Source organism: Hemicordylus capensis, chromosome 17, assembly GCF_027244095.1.
Source record: "Hemicordylus capensis ecotype Gifberg chromosome 17, rHemCap1.1.pri, whole genome shotgun sequence".
Lineage (NCBI taxonomy): Eukaryota > Metazoa > Chordata > Lepidosauria > Squamata > Cordylidae > Hemicordylus > Hemicordylus capensis.
The window spans coordinates 493,626-511,029 of NC_069673.1; the positions used below are offsets into that span (position 1 = coordinate 493,626).

Sequence of the window (17,404 nt, forward strand, 5' to 3'; positions counted from 1 at the left end):
ACGGCTCTGCCCATTCGGAGGTGAGCTGGTCCACCCTTCCCTGCCGCCAAGGACACACGCAGACCAGAGGGCACACCATCCAGCTGGCTGGCGGCTCTCATGAAGGTCAGCTCATCCAGGAAAACTCCCGGCTGCCATTTGCACCAAGAGAAGCACACAGCTCCTCCTCCCCGCTTTGGACCGCGTCTCAAGGCAAAGCCCACCTGCAGCAGGTGACAAACTGAGCTGGAGGGGCTGTCCCTGTGGGAGGGACCCATGCTCCCCTTCGCCTTCGGAGAGGTGCACTCCTTGAGTCCCCCCCCCACCCGGCACTGGCTTCCTCTCCCCCGTCTGCTGCTGCCTCCCCGGAAGAAGGAAGCTCATCATCACGGACGTGCAGCACTGCAGAGGGGAAAGTGGCAGAGGTGGCGGGGACTGACGCCCAGCGCGCCAAATTCAGACACAGGGGATCAGTCCCACAAGGCAGGGAACCGTCCAGCAAGCAGCTCTTCCTGGCTTTCGACACTCCGGCCGCATCCTCACAAGCAGGGGGGATGCAGCGGAAGGGCTGGCTGGGATCGTGGAGTGCAAAGCGAGGCCCCGGAATCTCTGCACAATCTCACCGCTGCAGTGAAGCAACCGCTGCGACCGCTCCTGGCTCAACGCTGTTGAGCAGCAGCAGCTTGACTGGAATCACCTGGAAGTCGTCGGGTGCCGCTGCCCAGAAGCACGTCGGCCTATCGGTCCACTGCTCACCAGCACGCGAGCCAACAGCGGGCCAGGAATGGGCCACCAAGCCAGGCCAACGGAGCTATCGGCACAGCCTGAGCGAGGCAGCAGGGAGAAGGGGAGCGCCTCCTCCGTCCTTGCCGCAGCTCCCGAGAGCTAAGCACTCGCCCAACCACAGCCCCAACCTCATAGGCAGAATGCGGCAGCCCATGGACCACGAAATGCCTGGACGAAGAGCGTTCCGTGCAGAGTCCAAGGACTGCCGCGTTCTGCTCTGGGGAGAAGCACAGCCAAGTGTGGGCTGAGATGTCCCCAACTGGGGTCTGGCTTCTGCCCAGAGCTTAGTGCATGCTCTCAAGCCGGGGTCCCCATCCGCAGCTGGGCCCCCAGAAGATGCTGCGCTACAACGCTCTGCAACAGCAACGCCTTCCGCCTCCTTCAATGGCCATGCTTGCAGAGGGCAAGGAGAGACGTAGCCCAACATCTCCTGAGGAGCCTGCGGCGGAACGGAACCCCGGCTCTAGAGCAATCTGCGCTCCCTCTCTGCTCCCCACCTGACAGCATCAGCACTGGCCTCCCCTACAGGTTTGTTGGACGGACTGCATGGCGTGCACTGTCAGGACCAGCACCTTCCCTTCCTCCAAGCAAGGATCCAGTTCACCTTTCATGCCATCAGCAAGACAGGTGAGCAGGCCTGCAGGCAAGCTCAGCTCCGGCACCTGGTGTCCACATGAGGCCTTAGCGAGAGAAGGCAGGAATGAGGAGAGACTCAAATGCTCCTGAGCAGGTACAGAGTGCCTGTCCCTAATCACAGGGTAACGGTACAGCCCTGGGCCTGCAGGGAGGGCTTCCAGATCAGCCATCAGCCCTAGTAGTCCAATCTGGGGATGTTAACACCCGTTCGGTCTCATTTTGCTTCCCACTCCTCTCTGCCTTGACCCGAACAAGAACCGCACGGATACAGAAGGCTGGTTGGCCCCCTGCAAGAAACCACTTCCTCAATTCTAGGTTCCTCACCCTGCACTTCCTCTGCTCCCAGAGACACATTTGCATGCAGAAGCACCACTCCAGCTTTTGAGGAAGGAACTGCGCTCTCACTCGCTCGCTCTCTCTCTCTCACACACACGTCTGACGCCTCCAGGCGCCGGGACGCCCCATAGACAGGTTCAGGAACTGAGCACCCACCCAGCAGAGTGGGAAGCAGGATCCAGGAAGGAAGGAAGCACACCGGGGTGCGGGAAGAGCAGGATTGGTGCCAAACAGAAGCTGCCGATGTTGTACTGTGCTGTCCGTGTGGAATCAGACACACTGAGCTGGAATAACCAGCTCAATAACAAAAAGGAACAACAATTTTTTGATTGTTTTTAATGTTGTTTTAGAATATTGTTTTAGAAATTTTAAATGGTCATATTTTAAATTTCTTGTTTTTGTTTTTAACTAATGTTTTAATGTTGTTTTTATTTTGTTGTAAACCGCCCAGAGACGTAAGTTTTGGGCGGTATAAAAATACATAAAACAAGCCAACCAACAAACCAGAGACACCCCCCACACCACCGCAAAGCACCAGCTGAGTAGGTATGCTTCTGGGCGGCTGAGAATGTTGGAAGTCAATGCTTCAAGAAGCCTTGGACAGGGCATGCTGCTAGACCTCATGGAAGAGCTCCATCAGCTTTGCTCGCTTTACCCTCTCACCCGGGGTGACATCAGGGCCTCTTCCGTCCCAGGAGAGGCCTCCATCCCTTATTCAGACCACTGCAGCTCTACACAGGAGGCTTCCTCTAATAATGCAGCAGCCTCAAAGCCCGACTGCCTCCGCCCCTCCTGGCCGCTCCTCCAGTCACTAGGCAGGGGCTCCGACGTGCACCCCCCCCCACAAACTTCTCAGGATCCAGAGCTGCATGCGGGCAAGAAGGGACCCTTCAGGCAGCCGCAGAGTGACCCACTACTGGCCACTTCCTTGCCCACCTGCCCCTCAGAGCCCAAGGGAGGGCAACAGAATGGGAAGGGGGGTCCTTGGCCACAGCAAGGGGCTGGCCAGCTCAAGGACTGCCGGACCCGGCCCGACAACGCAGACAACCACCACCAACAACAAATATTTATATACCGCTTTTCAACAAAAGTTTCCAAAGCGGTTTGCACAGAGAAATAATAAATAAATATGAGATGAATAATAAATAATAAAGTGTAAATGCAAGTTTGTATGTGTACATGCATATGTAGAATGTGTGTGTGTGTGTGTGTGTTGGGGGGGGATTTTAATGCCCCACCCTAAACACTCCAAGCAGAAGTCAAACTAGAGCAACTTGAAGGTCTCGCCTTGGCAGGGGAGGCAGCTACTCCTGCTCTCTGCTCAGAGAAACAGAGGGAGGAGGGCAGAAACGAGGCTCCTGCTTCTGAGTAGTCCCAACGGCTGTTCTCCAGGGGGCGGTGGGGGGGGGGAGGAGAGGCAGGGCTGGCCTCCCGGCAAAGCAGGACAAAGGGCGTGGGGGGGGCCTTACCTTGAAGGCAGGTGCACTCGTAGGTGGTGTCCCCCGTCTGGCGGCAGGTGCCCCCGTTCTGGCACGGGGAGGGGTTGCAGGGCACGTAGAGGTGCTCGCAGTTCTGGCCGGCGTAGGCCTGCTTGCAGCGGCACTGGTAGGAGCCGACCTCGTTGAGGCAGGTCCCGCCGTTCTTGCAGACGGGCGGCGTGCGGCTGCACTCGTTGACGTCCTCCTTGCAGCTGGCCCCGTGGAAGCCGGCCGGACACTTGCAGACGTAGCTGGCCTCGAAGGGCACGCACTGGCCGCCGTTGGCGCAGGGGTTGGAGGCGCAGGGGTCCGCCTGCTGGCAGCTCTTGCCTGGAGGACCCACACCCACACATACACAGTCAGCGGGCCGGCACGGAGGAGGGGACCCCCCCCCCAAGGGTACCCAGCCGGCTCTCGGGCTCACTTGGAAGGGGACACCACTCAGAGGGCCGCCAATGCGCCCGGCCCTCCAGCCTTCTAACGTTCAGCAAGGAGAGCCCCACCCCTTGAGGGAGCCATGGGTCCGAGGCACTTGGCCCAGCCCCACAGCGGGGTGATCAATGGCCAGGGATGCCGGAGCAGATCCCGCCGCCCTGAGAGACCTCTACGGTGCCTCTCCGTGGTTCTGGGCCAAAAGGGGTCAGCTTTCATCAGGGACGGCTCCGCGGATCAACCCCCTGCTAGCTAAGCTTATCGGGGGTGGGCTCTCTTGGATTTGGCAAGGGGAGAGCGCCTGTCCCCTTCCGACCCCAGGAGAGGGGCCGCTGTGGCTGGTGGCGGCTACACTCTCCGCATCTCCTTCTTGACTGTGAGCCTGTTGGGAACCCTCTTGTTGCTTTTGCTATGGAAACGCGTGTGTTGAAAAGCAGGCTGCCGGGGTCTAGAACAGGCCTTCTCAACCGAGCCCCCGCCTGCCGCGGTTTCTGAACTACAGCTCCCATCATCCCCAGCCACAGTGGCCCATAGCCAGGGACTGTGGGAATTGGAGGCCAGCATCTGCAGGAGGGCCCAAACTGAGCAGCCCGGGTCTAGGACCACCATCCGGTCCCGTGGCCCCTCGGCAATCACGCCCCTCCACCCGGACAGCCTCCCCCAGACCACAGCTGAGCAACTTTGGCCCTGCTGCTGCTGCTGGACTACAGCCCCCATCATCCCCGGCCCCCGTGACCAATGGTCACGGATGATGGGAGTTGTAGTCCAGCACCTGCAGGAGGGCCAAAGCAGGGCGACTGTGGGCCCTCCCCGGGCGCCTCCTTACCTGACCAGCCCGGAGGGCAACGGCACTTGTACTCCGTGAGGGTGACGAGGTCGCAGCTGCCTCCATTGCGGCAGGGGCTGCTGAGGCAGGCGTTCTCCTCGGGCGTCAGGCACAGCCGGTCCGTGAAGCCCAGCCGGCAGGCGCAGGTGTACTCCACGCTGCCTCCGCGGACCAGAGCGTGGCAGGTGCCGGCGTTCTTGCAGGGGGAGCTGAGGCAGGGGTTGGGGAGCTCACACCGGCTGCCCACGTAGTCTCTGGGGCACCTGCGGGGAGAGAGGGCAGAGGGAGGCGTGAGGGGGGGGCTTAACCACAGCTGGGTATTTCCAGGGCACTCCCTGAAGGGCTCAGCGCACCTTCCCCACCTGGTGTCAGGGATGCGTAAAACAGCCCTGTAAGGTAGGCCAACTTGCTTTTGCAGGGAGTGGACTGGGGATGAGGGAGTGGCCACTTCCCAGGGGCCACCCAGTAAGTTTGCAGCCAGTGAAGGGTGATCCTTCCCCCCCCCCAGCCGTTGCTGGGCTACAACTTCCATCACCTCCCCAACACAATGGCCAAAGGCCACAAGATGATGGGAGTTGTAGTCCAACACAACCTGAGCACACAACCAAGGCTGGGAAACCCTGCATCCAAGTATCTGTGGCTTTCTTCTCGCTATCGAGCCTGCCCCATGCAAAAGGCTCAGGGTGGGCCACAATGAAACCACCCCAGTTTCAGCGCTGAAAGTGCTTCTAAACAGAAAGAAAAGCTCAGCAGGATCATCCCTTCCCTTTTCCAACCGTGACCAGCCAGATGTTTCCGAAGAGCCCACAAGCCAGGCATAAAAGGGAAGAGCCCCCCTTCAGGGCTTGCCCGCAGAGCAACTGGTATACAGGGGTACACTGCACTTGTAGCTGGAGGTTCCATGGCAGACCCCTCCCCCTCCTCTATGAATTTGCCAGAACTAGGAATAGCCTTGAAAAGATGCCCAGAGGCAGTGACCATCACCAGGTCTTCCAGCAGCGCGGGTCACCCCTGCACAACTGCACACCATGCTGTTTTTTGTGCCCCCCCCCCAACTCACTGCCGGTCAGCTGCATTGTGTAACACACCGCAAGCGTTTGCCAGAGCAAGAGAAGCCCTTGCACATGCCCAAGCAGAGCCAGGCCTCAGCCCCTAAAGGAGCGGGGTGGGGGGGCACCCAGGGAATCTTTGCAGATGGCAGCTGCGGTTCCCCCTCCCAGCGGGTGCCTGCTGTGCCCTGACATTAAAGAATTGTAACTCATCAGTCAACTGTCCAGAGTGCTGGCTTCCCAAGGAGACTTCCAGTCCAGGAGCGTTTCTCTCCATCCATTTCATTCATTCATTCATATCTGCGTAAACTGCTTTGGAAACTTTCCTTGAAAAGCGGTATATAAATATTCACTGTACTGTACTGTACTGTATGGTGTCCTCCTGAGCCCCCCCCCCGGTCCCAGGGCCAGCGGCTCCCCCAACCCTTCCCAGGACTACTCAGGGCCACCCAGCCCCCAGATCTCAAGGACGTTCCCTCCCCAAGGTCAAGCCGAGAGAACAGCCTGGCACCCAGGAGAGAATCTCGCCCTCGTGGCTTCCACACTCAGCCAGCAGCGCACGGAAGGCTTCCAAAGGCAAGCCGATGTGCAGAGGGCAAAACAGACAGGGCTACCAGTTTGGCCATGGTGGCTTGAGAGCCGGAAGCCTAGATGCCACTCTGTGCCAGAGGGCTGCTCCTCCCTGCTGGAGTTTGCTTTTTGGAACTAATGTGGCTTGTTTCACCTCAAACACATTAAGACTTGCCCAACAAGGACCTTTGCAGAATGTCTGGGCATTTAGGCAGGAAGAGGCTGTTGAAAGGGAAGAAATTTGGGGTGGAAAGTTTTCTGCAGAAGATTTTCAAAAACAGAACATTTTCTGGAGGGAAAATCCCATACTTAATTTTTTCTGTGGAAAATTTTCAATTTCTAGAATTTCTGCTTGGCTGCTCGAAAAACTTTTGAGATGCAGCGAGTGGAAATGGCAGAGGTATTTTTTAACTGTATAAACAGGTTAAATGACATGCCAGATCAAATCACAATCTAGGGAATCAGGAAAATGTGTATAGTAATTTTTTAGAAAACAATTAATGCATACTTTATGCAAATGAGGCGGAAATTTGCATGTGAATTCCCCCACCCCCAGAAAACCAACATCTCTGGGAATAGGAACAGATAAAAGGGGCAGAGGGGGAAATAGCAAGTGGGGGGACCTTCTTGCACACCATTCACTGGAGCTCCTGATGGGTTCCAACCCTTTGGCAAGCCATGACCACACTTTTTCGCCTCCTTTTAGGACTTTCATGAATGACCACACATAGCCATGGGGGCCAGTAACTTCTTTTTCCATGCCTAACTTCATGCAGCACTCTATAATTTGGCACAGAATACACAAGTTTCAGGTTTTAATTAAAAACTGTCGTCCCTCCTTAAAATAGCTTTTAATGTATTTTATTTTCAAGGGGAAGTATCTGCTGAATTTTTGGAAAATCAAGTCACTTCTTGAAGATTTATATATTCACCAACAGTGGAACAAAACAGAAGTGAGTGAGTGTCGAGTTTGTTGAAAATCAACTGAAGAACCACCTGTTCTGAAATCACGTGGAGCCTCTATAGCTTCTAGCCCTCAGCCTTGTGACAATATTTTGGGAAACGTGCAGGCAGGGCCTAATTCCCACAGCACCCTAAACTCGGCAGAAGTCCGAGGAGGGTCCCACGTTTCCCTTGTCTACAGGCACTCTGTGTGGGTCTGGAGGCAGACAATGCCAATCTCAGCTGCCTGCTCCATTACAACCCACCAGAACAACTGCTTCATCTGTGCCTGAAGAGAGAAACAAAACCCCTTTCCAAAGGTTTTTTATGCTCAGAAGCAAGAGGATGGGGCCGGCCAGCCTCCTCAAGGCGGACACATGCAAGATTCTTATCTAAGCATTTGGGGGTTTTCTTCCTCTCTCTTTCATCCTTCAAACAGCACGCCTATCCATCAAGTGGCCATTGGCCTGACCATCTGTTACCAGAAGCCAAAAGGGTCTCTGCCAACTGGCTCATTAAAATAAACACCAAAAAAAATGGCAGTGTGTTACTTCCTTGCACACACCCACCCCACTTGCTGCAGCAACTGGTCAGAGAGACAAACCGGTCTGCTTTGAGCAGGAGCAGGAGTGAATGCTCGCACATGTCCCTGTCCATTCAGCCATGGAGTCGACGCACTGGCTTGCTGCATGGCTACGGCCACATGGCAAGCATTTGCCTTTCCATAGCCACATCCAGGGGGCCTCAAGTCCATGAAGTCACAAGGCTCCATTTTTACAAAAAGCAAGCCTGGAGCCTTGAGGCAAAGAACGGAATTGGAGAGGAGAAGCGAGATCCTCACTACCCCAGGAGCGCATTCTGCTAGCTGGTGAGCTGTGACGGTCCTTTCTCCCACAGAGGCGGCACCAGGAGCACCATTCCCTCTTAACAGAGGATTCCAGATGTTGTTGACTACAACTCCCAGCATCCCCAGCTGCGATGGCCCCAAAGCAGGGGAGGCGAGTTCCCTGCTTGTGCAGGGAACAGATCACTTTGATGCTTTGGACAATGGTGGCGAGGAAGCCGCCTCTGCCCAGCTTCCGAAGGAGCCCTTTCCTCCAGACTCGGGCACCCAACTTTGTCGCCAGTGTGGGAAGTCTCCCTGCATACACGTGGCACACTGTGGCCAGGGAACTGGGTTGTCCTCTCGCTCGCTCCCCACCTGCATTTCATCCTACAAAGAGCAAAATGCTCTCCAGCTAGAGGGTTGCGTTGGGACCCCACACACTGGAAGGTGGCTGGCGGGAGGGAGAGCTGTGAAGCACAACACCCAGATGCCCGAAATATTGCCCACCACACTTTGAAGAGGAGGAGAAGGAATTCCAGCCCCATCTTCTAAAACGGGGTTCCCAACCTTGGGTCCCTAGACGTGGCTGGATTGCATCTCGCATCATCTCCAACCACAACGGCCGCTTTGGGCTGTGTGGTGTGTGAAAATGCCCTGTGCGCCCCCCCCCCCCCGGAGCATTTATTCCCGCTGCACAGTATGTGTGCAGCTGTTACTTATTTGCTTCGGGGCGGGCGGGGGGGGGATCCCGGCACCCTTCTGCCAGGCCGCGTAACGGAAAGAGCTCAGCCTTGATTGCTCGGCTCTTGCAACTTTAAGCACATGGAAGGATGCCAAGGTCCTGCTTCCAGCCTTTTCTGCTTTCCAGACAGCTCCCACTGAAATCATTGCGGGACTCAGAGGTGCTCCAATTGGGGTGGTCTTTGCCAGCACCTTGAAGACTGCCGTGGAGCCGTATATACTTTAGGAGCAGCGGCGCAGATGAAACCAGCCAAGGCAGGAGCAAACTCGTAGCAAGCAGCAGCTAAGAGGGAGACCTCAGATCGCCAGCCGCAGACCCCCAGAATGCCCCCCCTCCGAGAGGAAAGGGAAGTGGGGTTGCCTGTCCCCACCCCCAGCCTCCAACCCCGTTCTGATTTCATTGTTGGGGGCTTGTGCGAGAATCTGCCGGGCTCTGAGGATATTTCCCGTTAATGAGATGGCAGGACCCAGAGCAAATGAAAGGAAACATGGGCATGACAAAAGGAGGGCATCTGCTGGGCAGACAAAGGGGTGCTGCTGCTGGGAGCAGGTGTGCCTCCCAATGAAAGGGCAGCAGCTGCAGACCGGCCCTCAGCCAATGGGCTGGCGAGGGGAGGGAGGGCGGGTGGGCGGGCGCCGGCTGGGCCAGGCTCTCTCTCTCTCTCTCTCTCTCTCTCTCTGGCAACAGGGGCACCACCCAGGGCTGCCCCTCCCAGCGGCACAGGGAGGGAGGGTGAAGGCGTGTGGGGCCACTGCTCATGGCCACCAGTGAGCAAAGGCCCGGGGACGGGCCCTCCTTCTCTCCCCATCCGCCCCGCTGGCCCGGCATCCTCTCCTCTCTGAAAGCTCACATTGTGCAAACAAAATATTCGGCATGCAGGAGGCTGCCTTGCAGGGGGACGCCAAGACGTCTGCAAGCTGAATAGACTCTCACAGCGCATCAATGGGCAACTGTGAGCACACCGCAGACATGCTCCGGGGAGCTGCTGCTGGCCCACACGGGCAAGTGGCCCACGCGGCCGGCTTGGGGCAGCGCTACAAGGCACTTCCAGGCGCGTGCAAGCGGCCCCGATTTGCCGCCCTTCTCCCGGGAGCACCTTGCGTGTGCCGGAGGGCTCCTGAGGAGGCTCTTCTCAAGGCAGGCGGGGCTGAGAAGGGCCAGGACCGCGGCCGGTGCCGTCTCAGCCCTCGCCGACGGCCAGGTACTTGCCGCGTGGCGAGGCTCGTGAGGGAGCAGGGTGGAAAACTGCTGCCTCCGAACCCCATGGCAGTCGGGAGGAGAGGCGGCCCCAGAAACGTGGTGGGAGAGTCACCCTTTTCCACAAAGCAGTGGGCGGCTTGCCCACGAGAGGAAAAAGCAGCTGAGGCGGCGGAAGAGCGGCTGCTGCACAGCGTGGAAGCCCTCCGCTGCTGCTGCTGCTGCTGCTGCCACCGCCTGCGTTATTCATCCGTTTCCTTTGCACCCGTGGGGGGCAGCGAGACTCGCCCCTCCCCACAAGCTGCTGGCTTGAATGTCCCCCGGCGGCAGCAGCAGCCTTTGCATAGGGCAAGAGCAGCTGCTTGCCTGCCCAAGCTTGGGGACAGGAGGCACCCCACTCTGCAAGAACAAGCACTGCCCGGCACGGCGGGGGGGGGGGGATGCCGGCCCCAGCGCGCAAGGCCCCGGGCTAGTCAAGGACCAGCGCCGGCCCTTTCAGGATGGACTCTCAGCCACGGGAGGAGAGCAGAAAGAGAAGGTCGCCCCCCTGGCGCTGGCCTGCCTCTGGGGGGGCTCAGCCAGTCAGAGGGCAAAGGGGGAGGGAGGAGGGTGCCGGCCGTGGAGCCACACACGGCACCCAACGTGCGGACATTTCAGGGTGTCGGCCCCCAGCTGGCTCACCACATGCTCTCCGCAGCCAGGAGTCAGCAGCAGAAGCCAGGGGCCGAAAAGCAAGACCCATCTTTCCACGCCGCCATCCTTCCTCCCAGGCAGCAGGCACCCTTCCCGCCTTCTCCGCACCACCCCGCCAGGGCTCTCAAGCACTCTGCTCTCCGGTCCTTTTCACCTGTGTGCGGAATGAGTTTCAAGGCACATGCAGTCTGAGGGGGGCCTTCCGGATGCCACCTGAGCAGGGTTAGGATCTGAAATGAACTGAGCAGACATCGCAAGCGCACACGCCTTCGAGGGAACACTGCTCTAGAAACCCCTCGTTTGGGCTGCCTGCGGGATCCGGGGCGGGGGGGGGGGCCTGCCGTGCCTTGCGGCTACCAGAGGTGGCTGCTGGCCGGCCACTCACTGTGCAGGCATGGCTTCATGGCTTCAGGCCCCCACGTGAATTCGAAGCAGCAGCAAGCCTGAGCCAGGGGCTTCTGGGTTTGCAGCGGAGTCTGCAGCAGGGGCTCCCAACACCTTGGGTTCCCAAATGGTGGCAGGGAGTGATGGGAGTTGTAGTCCAGCAACATTTGGGGGCCCAAGGCTTGGGCCCCCATTCTACAGCAAGGTTCCCTCTCCCAGGGATTCCCAGATGTTGTTGACTACAACTCCCAGCATCCCCAAGCAAAAGCCACTGCAGCCAGGGATGCTGGGAGTTGTAGTCAACGACATCTGGGAATCCCCAGTAGCGGGAACACTGGTCTACAGGCCACAGGACTGCTGGAGCTCATGAAAGTGCGCCAAGGCACGGCACAAGGCTGCCGGTCTGCCTCTAACCAGGCGGCTGCAGAGTCCTCAGAACCAGACAGGACCCGAGATATGTGAACATGCCACTGCGTGGAACCAGCCAGGCGGTGGAGAGCCCTGCCTGTCTGGATCTGGGCCACTTTCATCACATGATTCCATGCAACCAACTTTGCCGCTGATCACATGCCGACATGCCGAGATTCCTCCTGACTCACCACGGGACTCTCAAGGGGCTTAAATGGATGCCGAACATGCCCAACTGCCTTCCGCCGAAGAGGATCTGTGGTTCGTCTCCCCACCCCCACCCCGGGCCACGGAGAGCTGCCCACCCACCCACCCCATCCATGCCACCCCGAGGCCATCGTAGGTCCATCAGGGTGGATTCCAAAAGCCCCAGGAGGGGATCAGTTCTCCCCAACGGTACACATGTCCATCCCGATGGCTCATGGGTGTCGGTAGCCACACAAGTCTAGACAGCCGCCGGCTCTCTTTCTTCGGTGGGTCTCTTGCAAGAACGGCCCTTTGCTGGGCCCACTGGATCGCAACAGGCGGAAGGCACAGACCTTGCCGGCCACCTCTCAGCGCAGGCATTTCGAGCCAGAGGGATGCCTGTTGCTTTCTCCACCGAGGGAGACCCACCACCACCACATTCCAGAGTCCCCAGGGTGGGGGGGTGTCCGTAGGGCCAGAGGCAGCCGCCTGCAGGAGGGTGCTCAGAGTCTGCTTGACAAACGCCTCCCCCCGCCCCGGCTTTTGTTCCACCCCTCCAGCATTTCTGTTTTGGAGCTTTCCTGCCACCCTACCAGCAACAGGTTTTGTCTTGCCTGCGCTCTCCCTCTATAGAAATGCTGCCCCAAACAGCTCCCCAGGCAGATGGTCCACTGACCTTTCACCCCCCGATTGATTCAGGAGGTTTGCCGGTCTCCTTTCAGAGCCGCCAGCTCCCATCTGCCACCCCAGGGACAGATGCCACGCAAAGGGGGTGGCCGCCGCCCCCTCCACTTTCTTCGGCCTCTCCCCCTCCCAAAATAGGGGGGGAGAGAGAGAGCCCCCCTCCCCACATTACTAAGGAGAAGATCAACGCCAGTTGGGCGCAAACCCAGAGCTAAGAGGCGGCTGGGATTTGGAGGGGGAAGAGTGGGGCTGACATGTTCCCAGACCCCCGCCCCCGTTCCCGAGAGAGCAGAAGCCTACCCAGGGGGCCCCAATGCTCCAGAGGCACCCCCACCCCCGGGCTTGACTCCCCTTAGAAGAGCCCCCCCTCCCGCTGGGAAAGTCTGCCGCGGATCTGTTCTTCAACCTGCGAGTAGGAATGGAGGTCAAGAGCGTGTTGGACCGCAGCAGAGATAAAAGGCAACGGGGCGTGTGGGTTAGGGAGGGGCTGAGCTACTCAACACGGGCTGGTCTTGCTTGAGCTCCCTCATCACAAAATGTCGCCTGAAGCCGTTCTGGGTCGGGATCCTGACTTCCAGAGGACTCGGATTGATTCCAGCACATCTGGGGTCTTGACATCTGGGGGAGGCGTGTCTGTGTGAGCAATGGAGGCTGCTTTTCTGACCCATGGCCTAGAGACACGGGGGGGGGAGTGACCCGCGGCCACCCCACAGCAATCCACCAGCGGCTCAAGGAGCCAACCACTTGGGCCCCCTATGAACGAACCAAGGGGCGGGAGAAATCTGAACAAGTTTGCATGCGTAACACTGTCAAATCCTATCCAACCAGCCCTAAGCTGCAGGATTGTTATTAAAAAAGGGGGCTGGTCATGTTATTTCTGGACATTCAATCTTGGTTAGCAGCTTCAGTCATTGCTTCTTCCACAAATGCCCACCGCCAGCCAGGGAAGAGAAGAAGGTTCCAGGGACGCAGCCTCCGGCAAATGCTCTGCAGCAGCCGTCCATGGCTCCTCCGCTCCCAGATGCTGGTCCCCAGTGTCTGAAGCAGTTGCCTGCCAGCCCTCGGAAGGCCCTGCTCTGAGCACCAGACCCAGCCGCTCCCTCCCCGTCTCCGGCGGCCCTGGTCTGGCCTGCTGGAATCATAACTGCTCCCTCTTCCCTCCCCCCTCGGCTCCCCGTGGCAAGAGCAGCCATGGGAAAGTCTGCTCGGAACAAGGTCAGGGGCTTTCACTAGGCCCCCTGCCTCTGCATTAATTAAACAGGGCCCCCACTCCTCTCCCTGCTGACCACAGGGGAGGCTCCCAGGTGAGGCTGCAGCTGACAGCTGGCCCTCCCTGCTGATTGCAGGTCTCACCTGCTGGAGATGAGAAAGGCCGCCCGGGTTGTTTTATGGACTGGCCGGCCAGCCTCCTATCTGCAGCGCTTAATGATTGACTGGTCCCCATCCCAGCTCGGAAGGCTCAAAGTTTGAAGCGGTTTGGAAAGTCAATAGAGAGCATCATTGGCTGCCCCCTGGAAATCATCCAAGGCACCCTGGCAGGGCTCTTGGGTTTAAAGATTAAAAGGGGAGGACGTGCTTCAGGCCCCAGCGCCGGGAAACCAGGCAAGGGCTTCCTACACCCGAAGGCGAAGGAGGCCAGCCAACCGATCAGCCAGGATTTGATGGCCCCCTTCAGGAAGGGAACCGCTGCTCTCCACAAACAGCCTCCTCTTGAGCTCCACCACCACAAAGGGGGCACGAAGGGGGGAAAGGGTGGAGAGATGCTGCTTCTCTCCTGCAACCCTGCCTGGCAAAAGCCCCCAGGAAGGAACCGTGACCCTGAATAAACCCAGAACAAGCACTCCCCCTGCACCTGTCCCCTGCAAGCAACAGCGGCCCCCCAAAGATGGCTGGGGAAACCCAGGGGTGCCTCCCCGTTGCTGGGGTGGATATCAACGGAACAGATACAATCCGAGCTTGTGCAGTCAAACAGCCACTGGTCGGCCAATGCCAACGGAGCATCAACCCACGCCGAAAGACACAGGGATCAGCCCCTGGGAAGGACAGGCAAGTGTGAGACCTCTGGATGACGGGCAGCGTGGCTCAACGGCAGCTGGGGCCTCAGGGCCACAACCCCCCAGGCCTAGCCCATATCCAAGGTCGAGGGAGCCAGCCCTACTGGGACGGAGAGTGCTGGGCCACCAGCTTGCTGCAGCCAAGTTCTAGCTCCCTCCCCCCCCCCCCCCCCGCAGATGCACTCTGGACCAGGACCCTGAAGCAGCTGCCCTGGGTCCCTACGGACACCAGCTCAAGTGCACGGGGGACTCTTCTGCAGAGGCGTCCTGAAAAGAGACTCCCACAAGAAGCCCCGGTGGCTTTTGGCTGGCCAGGACTCTCTGAGAGGAGGAGGACCAGCACCAGCTGCTTGGCTCAGGGCAGGCCCAGCCTAGCCACAGGAGCAGAGGCAAGCCTGGAGCTTGCGACACAAGACTTCTGACATCCACAGGAGTCCCAGGCACACCGGAAGTGGCCTCCTGCCGAGTCAGTCCCTTGGTCCATCCAACTCCAGCAGCTCTCCAAGGTCCCAGGCTCAGGGGATCTTTCCCAGCCGTACCTGGAGAGGCTGCCAGGGACTGAACCCAGGACCTCCTGCAGGCAAGACAGAAGCGCTGCCACATGGATGGGCAAGGCAAGATGAGATGCTGTTTCTGAATGGAAGAGAAAGGGGCTGCTTTTCAATGGGGCAGGGACCAAGTCCCATTCCCAACAGAGGCCCGGCTGCCTTGCCAGCAGAAGGGATCAGGGCGATCACTTGCATCTCTACGGAGAAGAAGAACCTTTTGTTTTGGAGGCTCTTGATGTTAACTGGGTCTGTTCTGCTGCCTGGTGCCCAACTGGCTATCCTTGCAGATGGTTCGCTTGCTTGCTTTAAAAAAAGGGGGAACAAGTTTGCAGGTCTCAAGGAACAGTTTGGGAGTGCAGGGGGTTGGCAGCACCAAGCGAGGGGTCACAACCCAGGAGAGGGGAAGGGAGGCGAGACTTAGACAGGCTGTCCGGGGCCGGGAGAGAAGAGGCTGGGCCCTGCTCCTTCCCCCACCACCTCTCCAAAACGAGCCCCCTCCATGCAGCAGCCAATCTCCCAGCATCCTTTGCTGCTGACATCCTCAGCATCCCCATCCCGGCTTCCACAGCAGCCCCCTCAAGCCCCTCTCCCCATGGAGAGCGATGTGGCCTCCTTTCCAGCCTAGCAGAGCACAGAGAATGCAATGTTTTGCCTCCCCAAACCCGTCTCGCCAGCTGGCCAGGCTTGGCATATTTCCTCCCAGAAGCCAAACTGGGTCTTGGAGGCGGGTTCCAATGCTGCTGGATCTTTCCACAGCAGAAAGCCAGCCCTGCAAAGCCGCTGCCTGAACTGTGCATCAAACTGAGAGGAGGAAGCCAACGGCACCGAGGGCAGCCAAAGAGATCCAGCCAACAGCAAGCATGAGCACGGAGAAAACCCTCCATCCGCCAGGGTTTGTCTCAACCACTGCAGCTAAAGAGGAACTTCTGGCGGGTTGAGGGGGGCCCCTCTGCCCTCCGGCATTCTTCCACGGTGTCTCTTAGGAACCCCCCTTTTATGGGGAACAGCAGGCTCCGGCTACTCGAGGAGGGTAGTTAAGCAGCGCTCCTGTCACAAGCCCCCCACCCCACCCCGTTCTCATGGGCTGCCCCAGCTGCACAGAGAGTGGATCGCCCCCAGGCGGCCAGGCCGGAGAAAGGGCTCTGGTCACAAGGGGAGTGACAACTTTCAGACAGATGCCACTGGCAGGGGTGGCCACTTGGAGGGCTTAGTGGCTGTAACGAGCCACTCCCGGCCAGGGTTCCCTCCAAGGTGTGTGCTGCTCACAGATTTTTTGGTGTCTGCTCAATGTTAGATCCTGCCCAGGTGGAATCAGGAAGGCCCTGCTCCGAATGCAGATGGTGCTCACACATTGCCTTGATGCCGTCGCCCAGACCAAACCTCCTTCCGCACACAGAGGAGAGAGAACCCTGCCCCCAGCCCTGTCTCCGAGATGCCAGGCAGGGGCCTTGGAGCCTTCCCAAGTCGCCAGCAAGGCCGGCCAAGGGCTTCCCGCACCAGCCCCTCTCAGCCGGGTTTGCTGCCAGAAGAGAACGGAAGCCTGCCATCACCAGCTGCACCAGCTGCCTTCTTGGAAGGGGGGCCTCTGCTCCCGCCCCAGGGAAGCCTCCCCCGTGCCTTCTGCTTGGCCAGGGGGCCCGTGCTCCACTCTGCCTGGGGCTTCTCTCGCTAGACTCCCATCCTCAGAGGCGTCAGGGCTCGCCTCGGGGGCCGCTCCTCACCTCGCCCTGCTCAATCCTGGCCAGCCAAGCTCTAGACGCCAACCAAGAGCCCCATCCCACCAGATGTTGGTGACGTCCATCAGGTCAGAGCTGCCTGCCTGCATCAGGGTTTCAACGTCATCTGGCTTCCCAGACTGTGTGTGTGTTCATGTAGCGCACTGTTTCTCAACAGCCGGTCCGGGGACCGGTGCCGGTCCGCGAAGAGTTGAGTGCCGGTCCGTGCCTCCAAAGCCTTTCTTGCTTCCTTTCCCTCCCTCCCTCCGCCCAGAACAGATCCAAGAAGACTCAGAACTCTCTTTAGCTCAAAGGTGGAACTGCAGAATCTTGCCCCATGATAAATACAAAGGGGTGGGGGCTTGGAACTATTTGCTTATAGTAAGAGACGTGTAAAGTTACTGTCTGAAAATTCTCATCACAGTAATACACATGGGGGAGAGAAGAGGGGAGGCTCTTCATTTGCATGCGCTTTAGGAGCCATCCAATGAGAGGGGCAGTTTTTCAAGATGACTACTGCGTTCCAGCCAGTCAAAGGAAAGCTGATTTGACTATGCATAAAGGGAGGGGGGCTTATGGCAAAGGGCAGGGATTTTGTACAGATTTTATTGTGTTTATTTTATTAGAAATTTTAATTAATTCAATTTATTTTATTTTAATTCAAATTAATCTTGGCCTTCTAGAACTTCAAAAGTTAAATTTTGATTAAATTCATTTTAATTAATTTCACTTTAATTTGATTTAATTAATTGATTGATATTAAGTGTTACTTTAAAAATCAGCACGCTAAAAATCAGCCCCCATGAGCCAAGTCACGGTCAGTTTTGGCCCACCAGGTCATTTGAGTTGTGCATGCCTGTAGTATAGTACTAATAGATAAACATGAAACCCCTTTACTAACAGGTGGTCCGGAAAACTGCGCACAAAGAATGT

At 58.1% G+C, this 17,404-nt stretch overlaps 1 protein-coding gene across 1 annotated transcript in view; it reads right to left on the minus strand.

Moving 5' to 3' along the window:
• The window catches only part of NOTCH1 (notch receptor 1), an 81,964-nt gene that overhangs the window by 37,744 nt on the left and 26,816 nt on the right, over positions 1-17,404 (minus strand). The window contains 2 exon segments of the mRNA XM_053282216.1: positions 3,207-3,545; positions 4,474-4,736. Coding sequence (XP_053138191.1) covers positions 3,207-3,545; positions 4,474-4,736 — 602 coding nt within the window.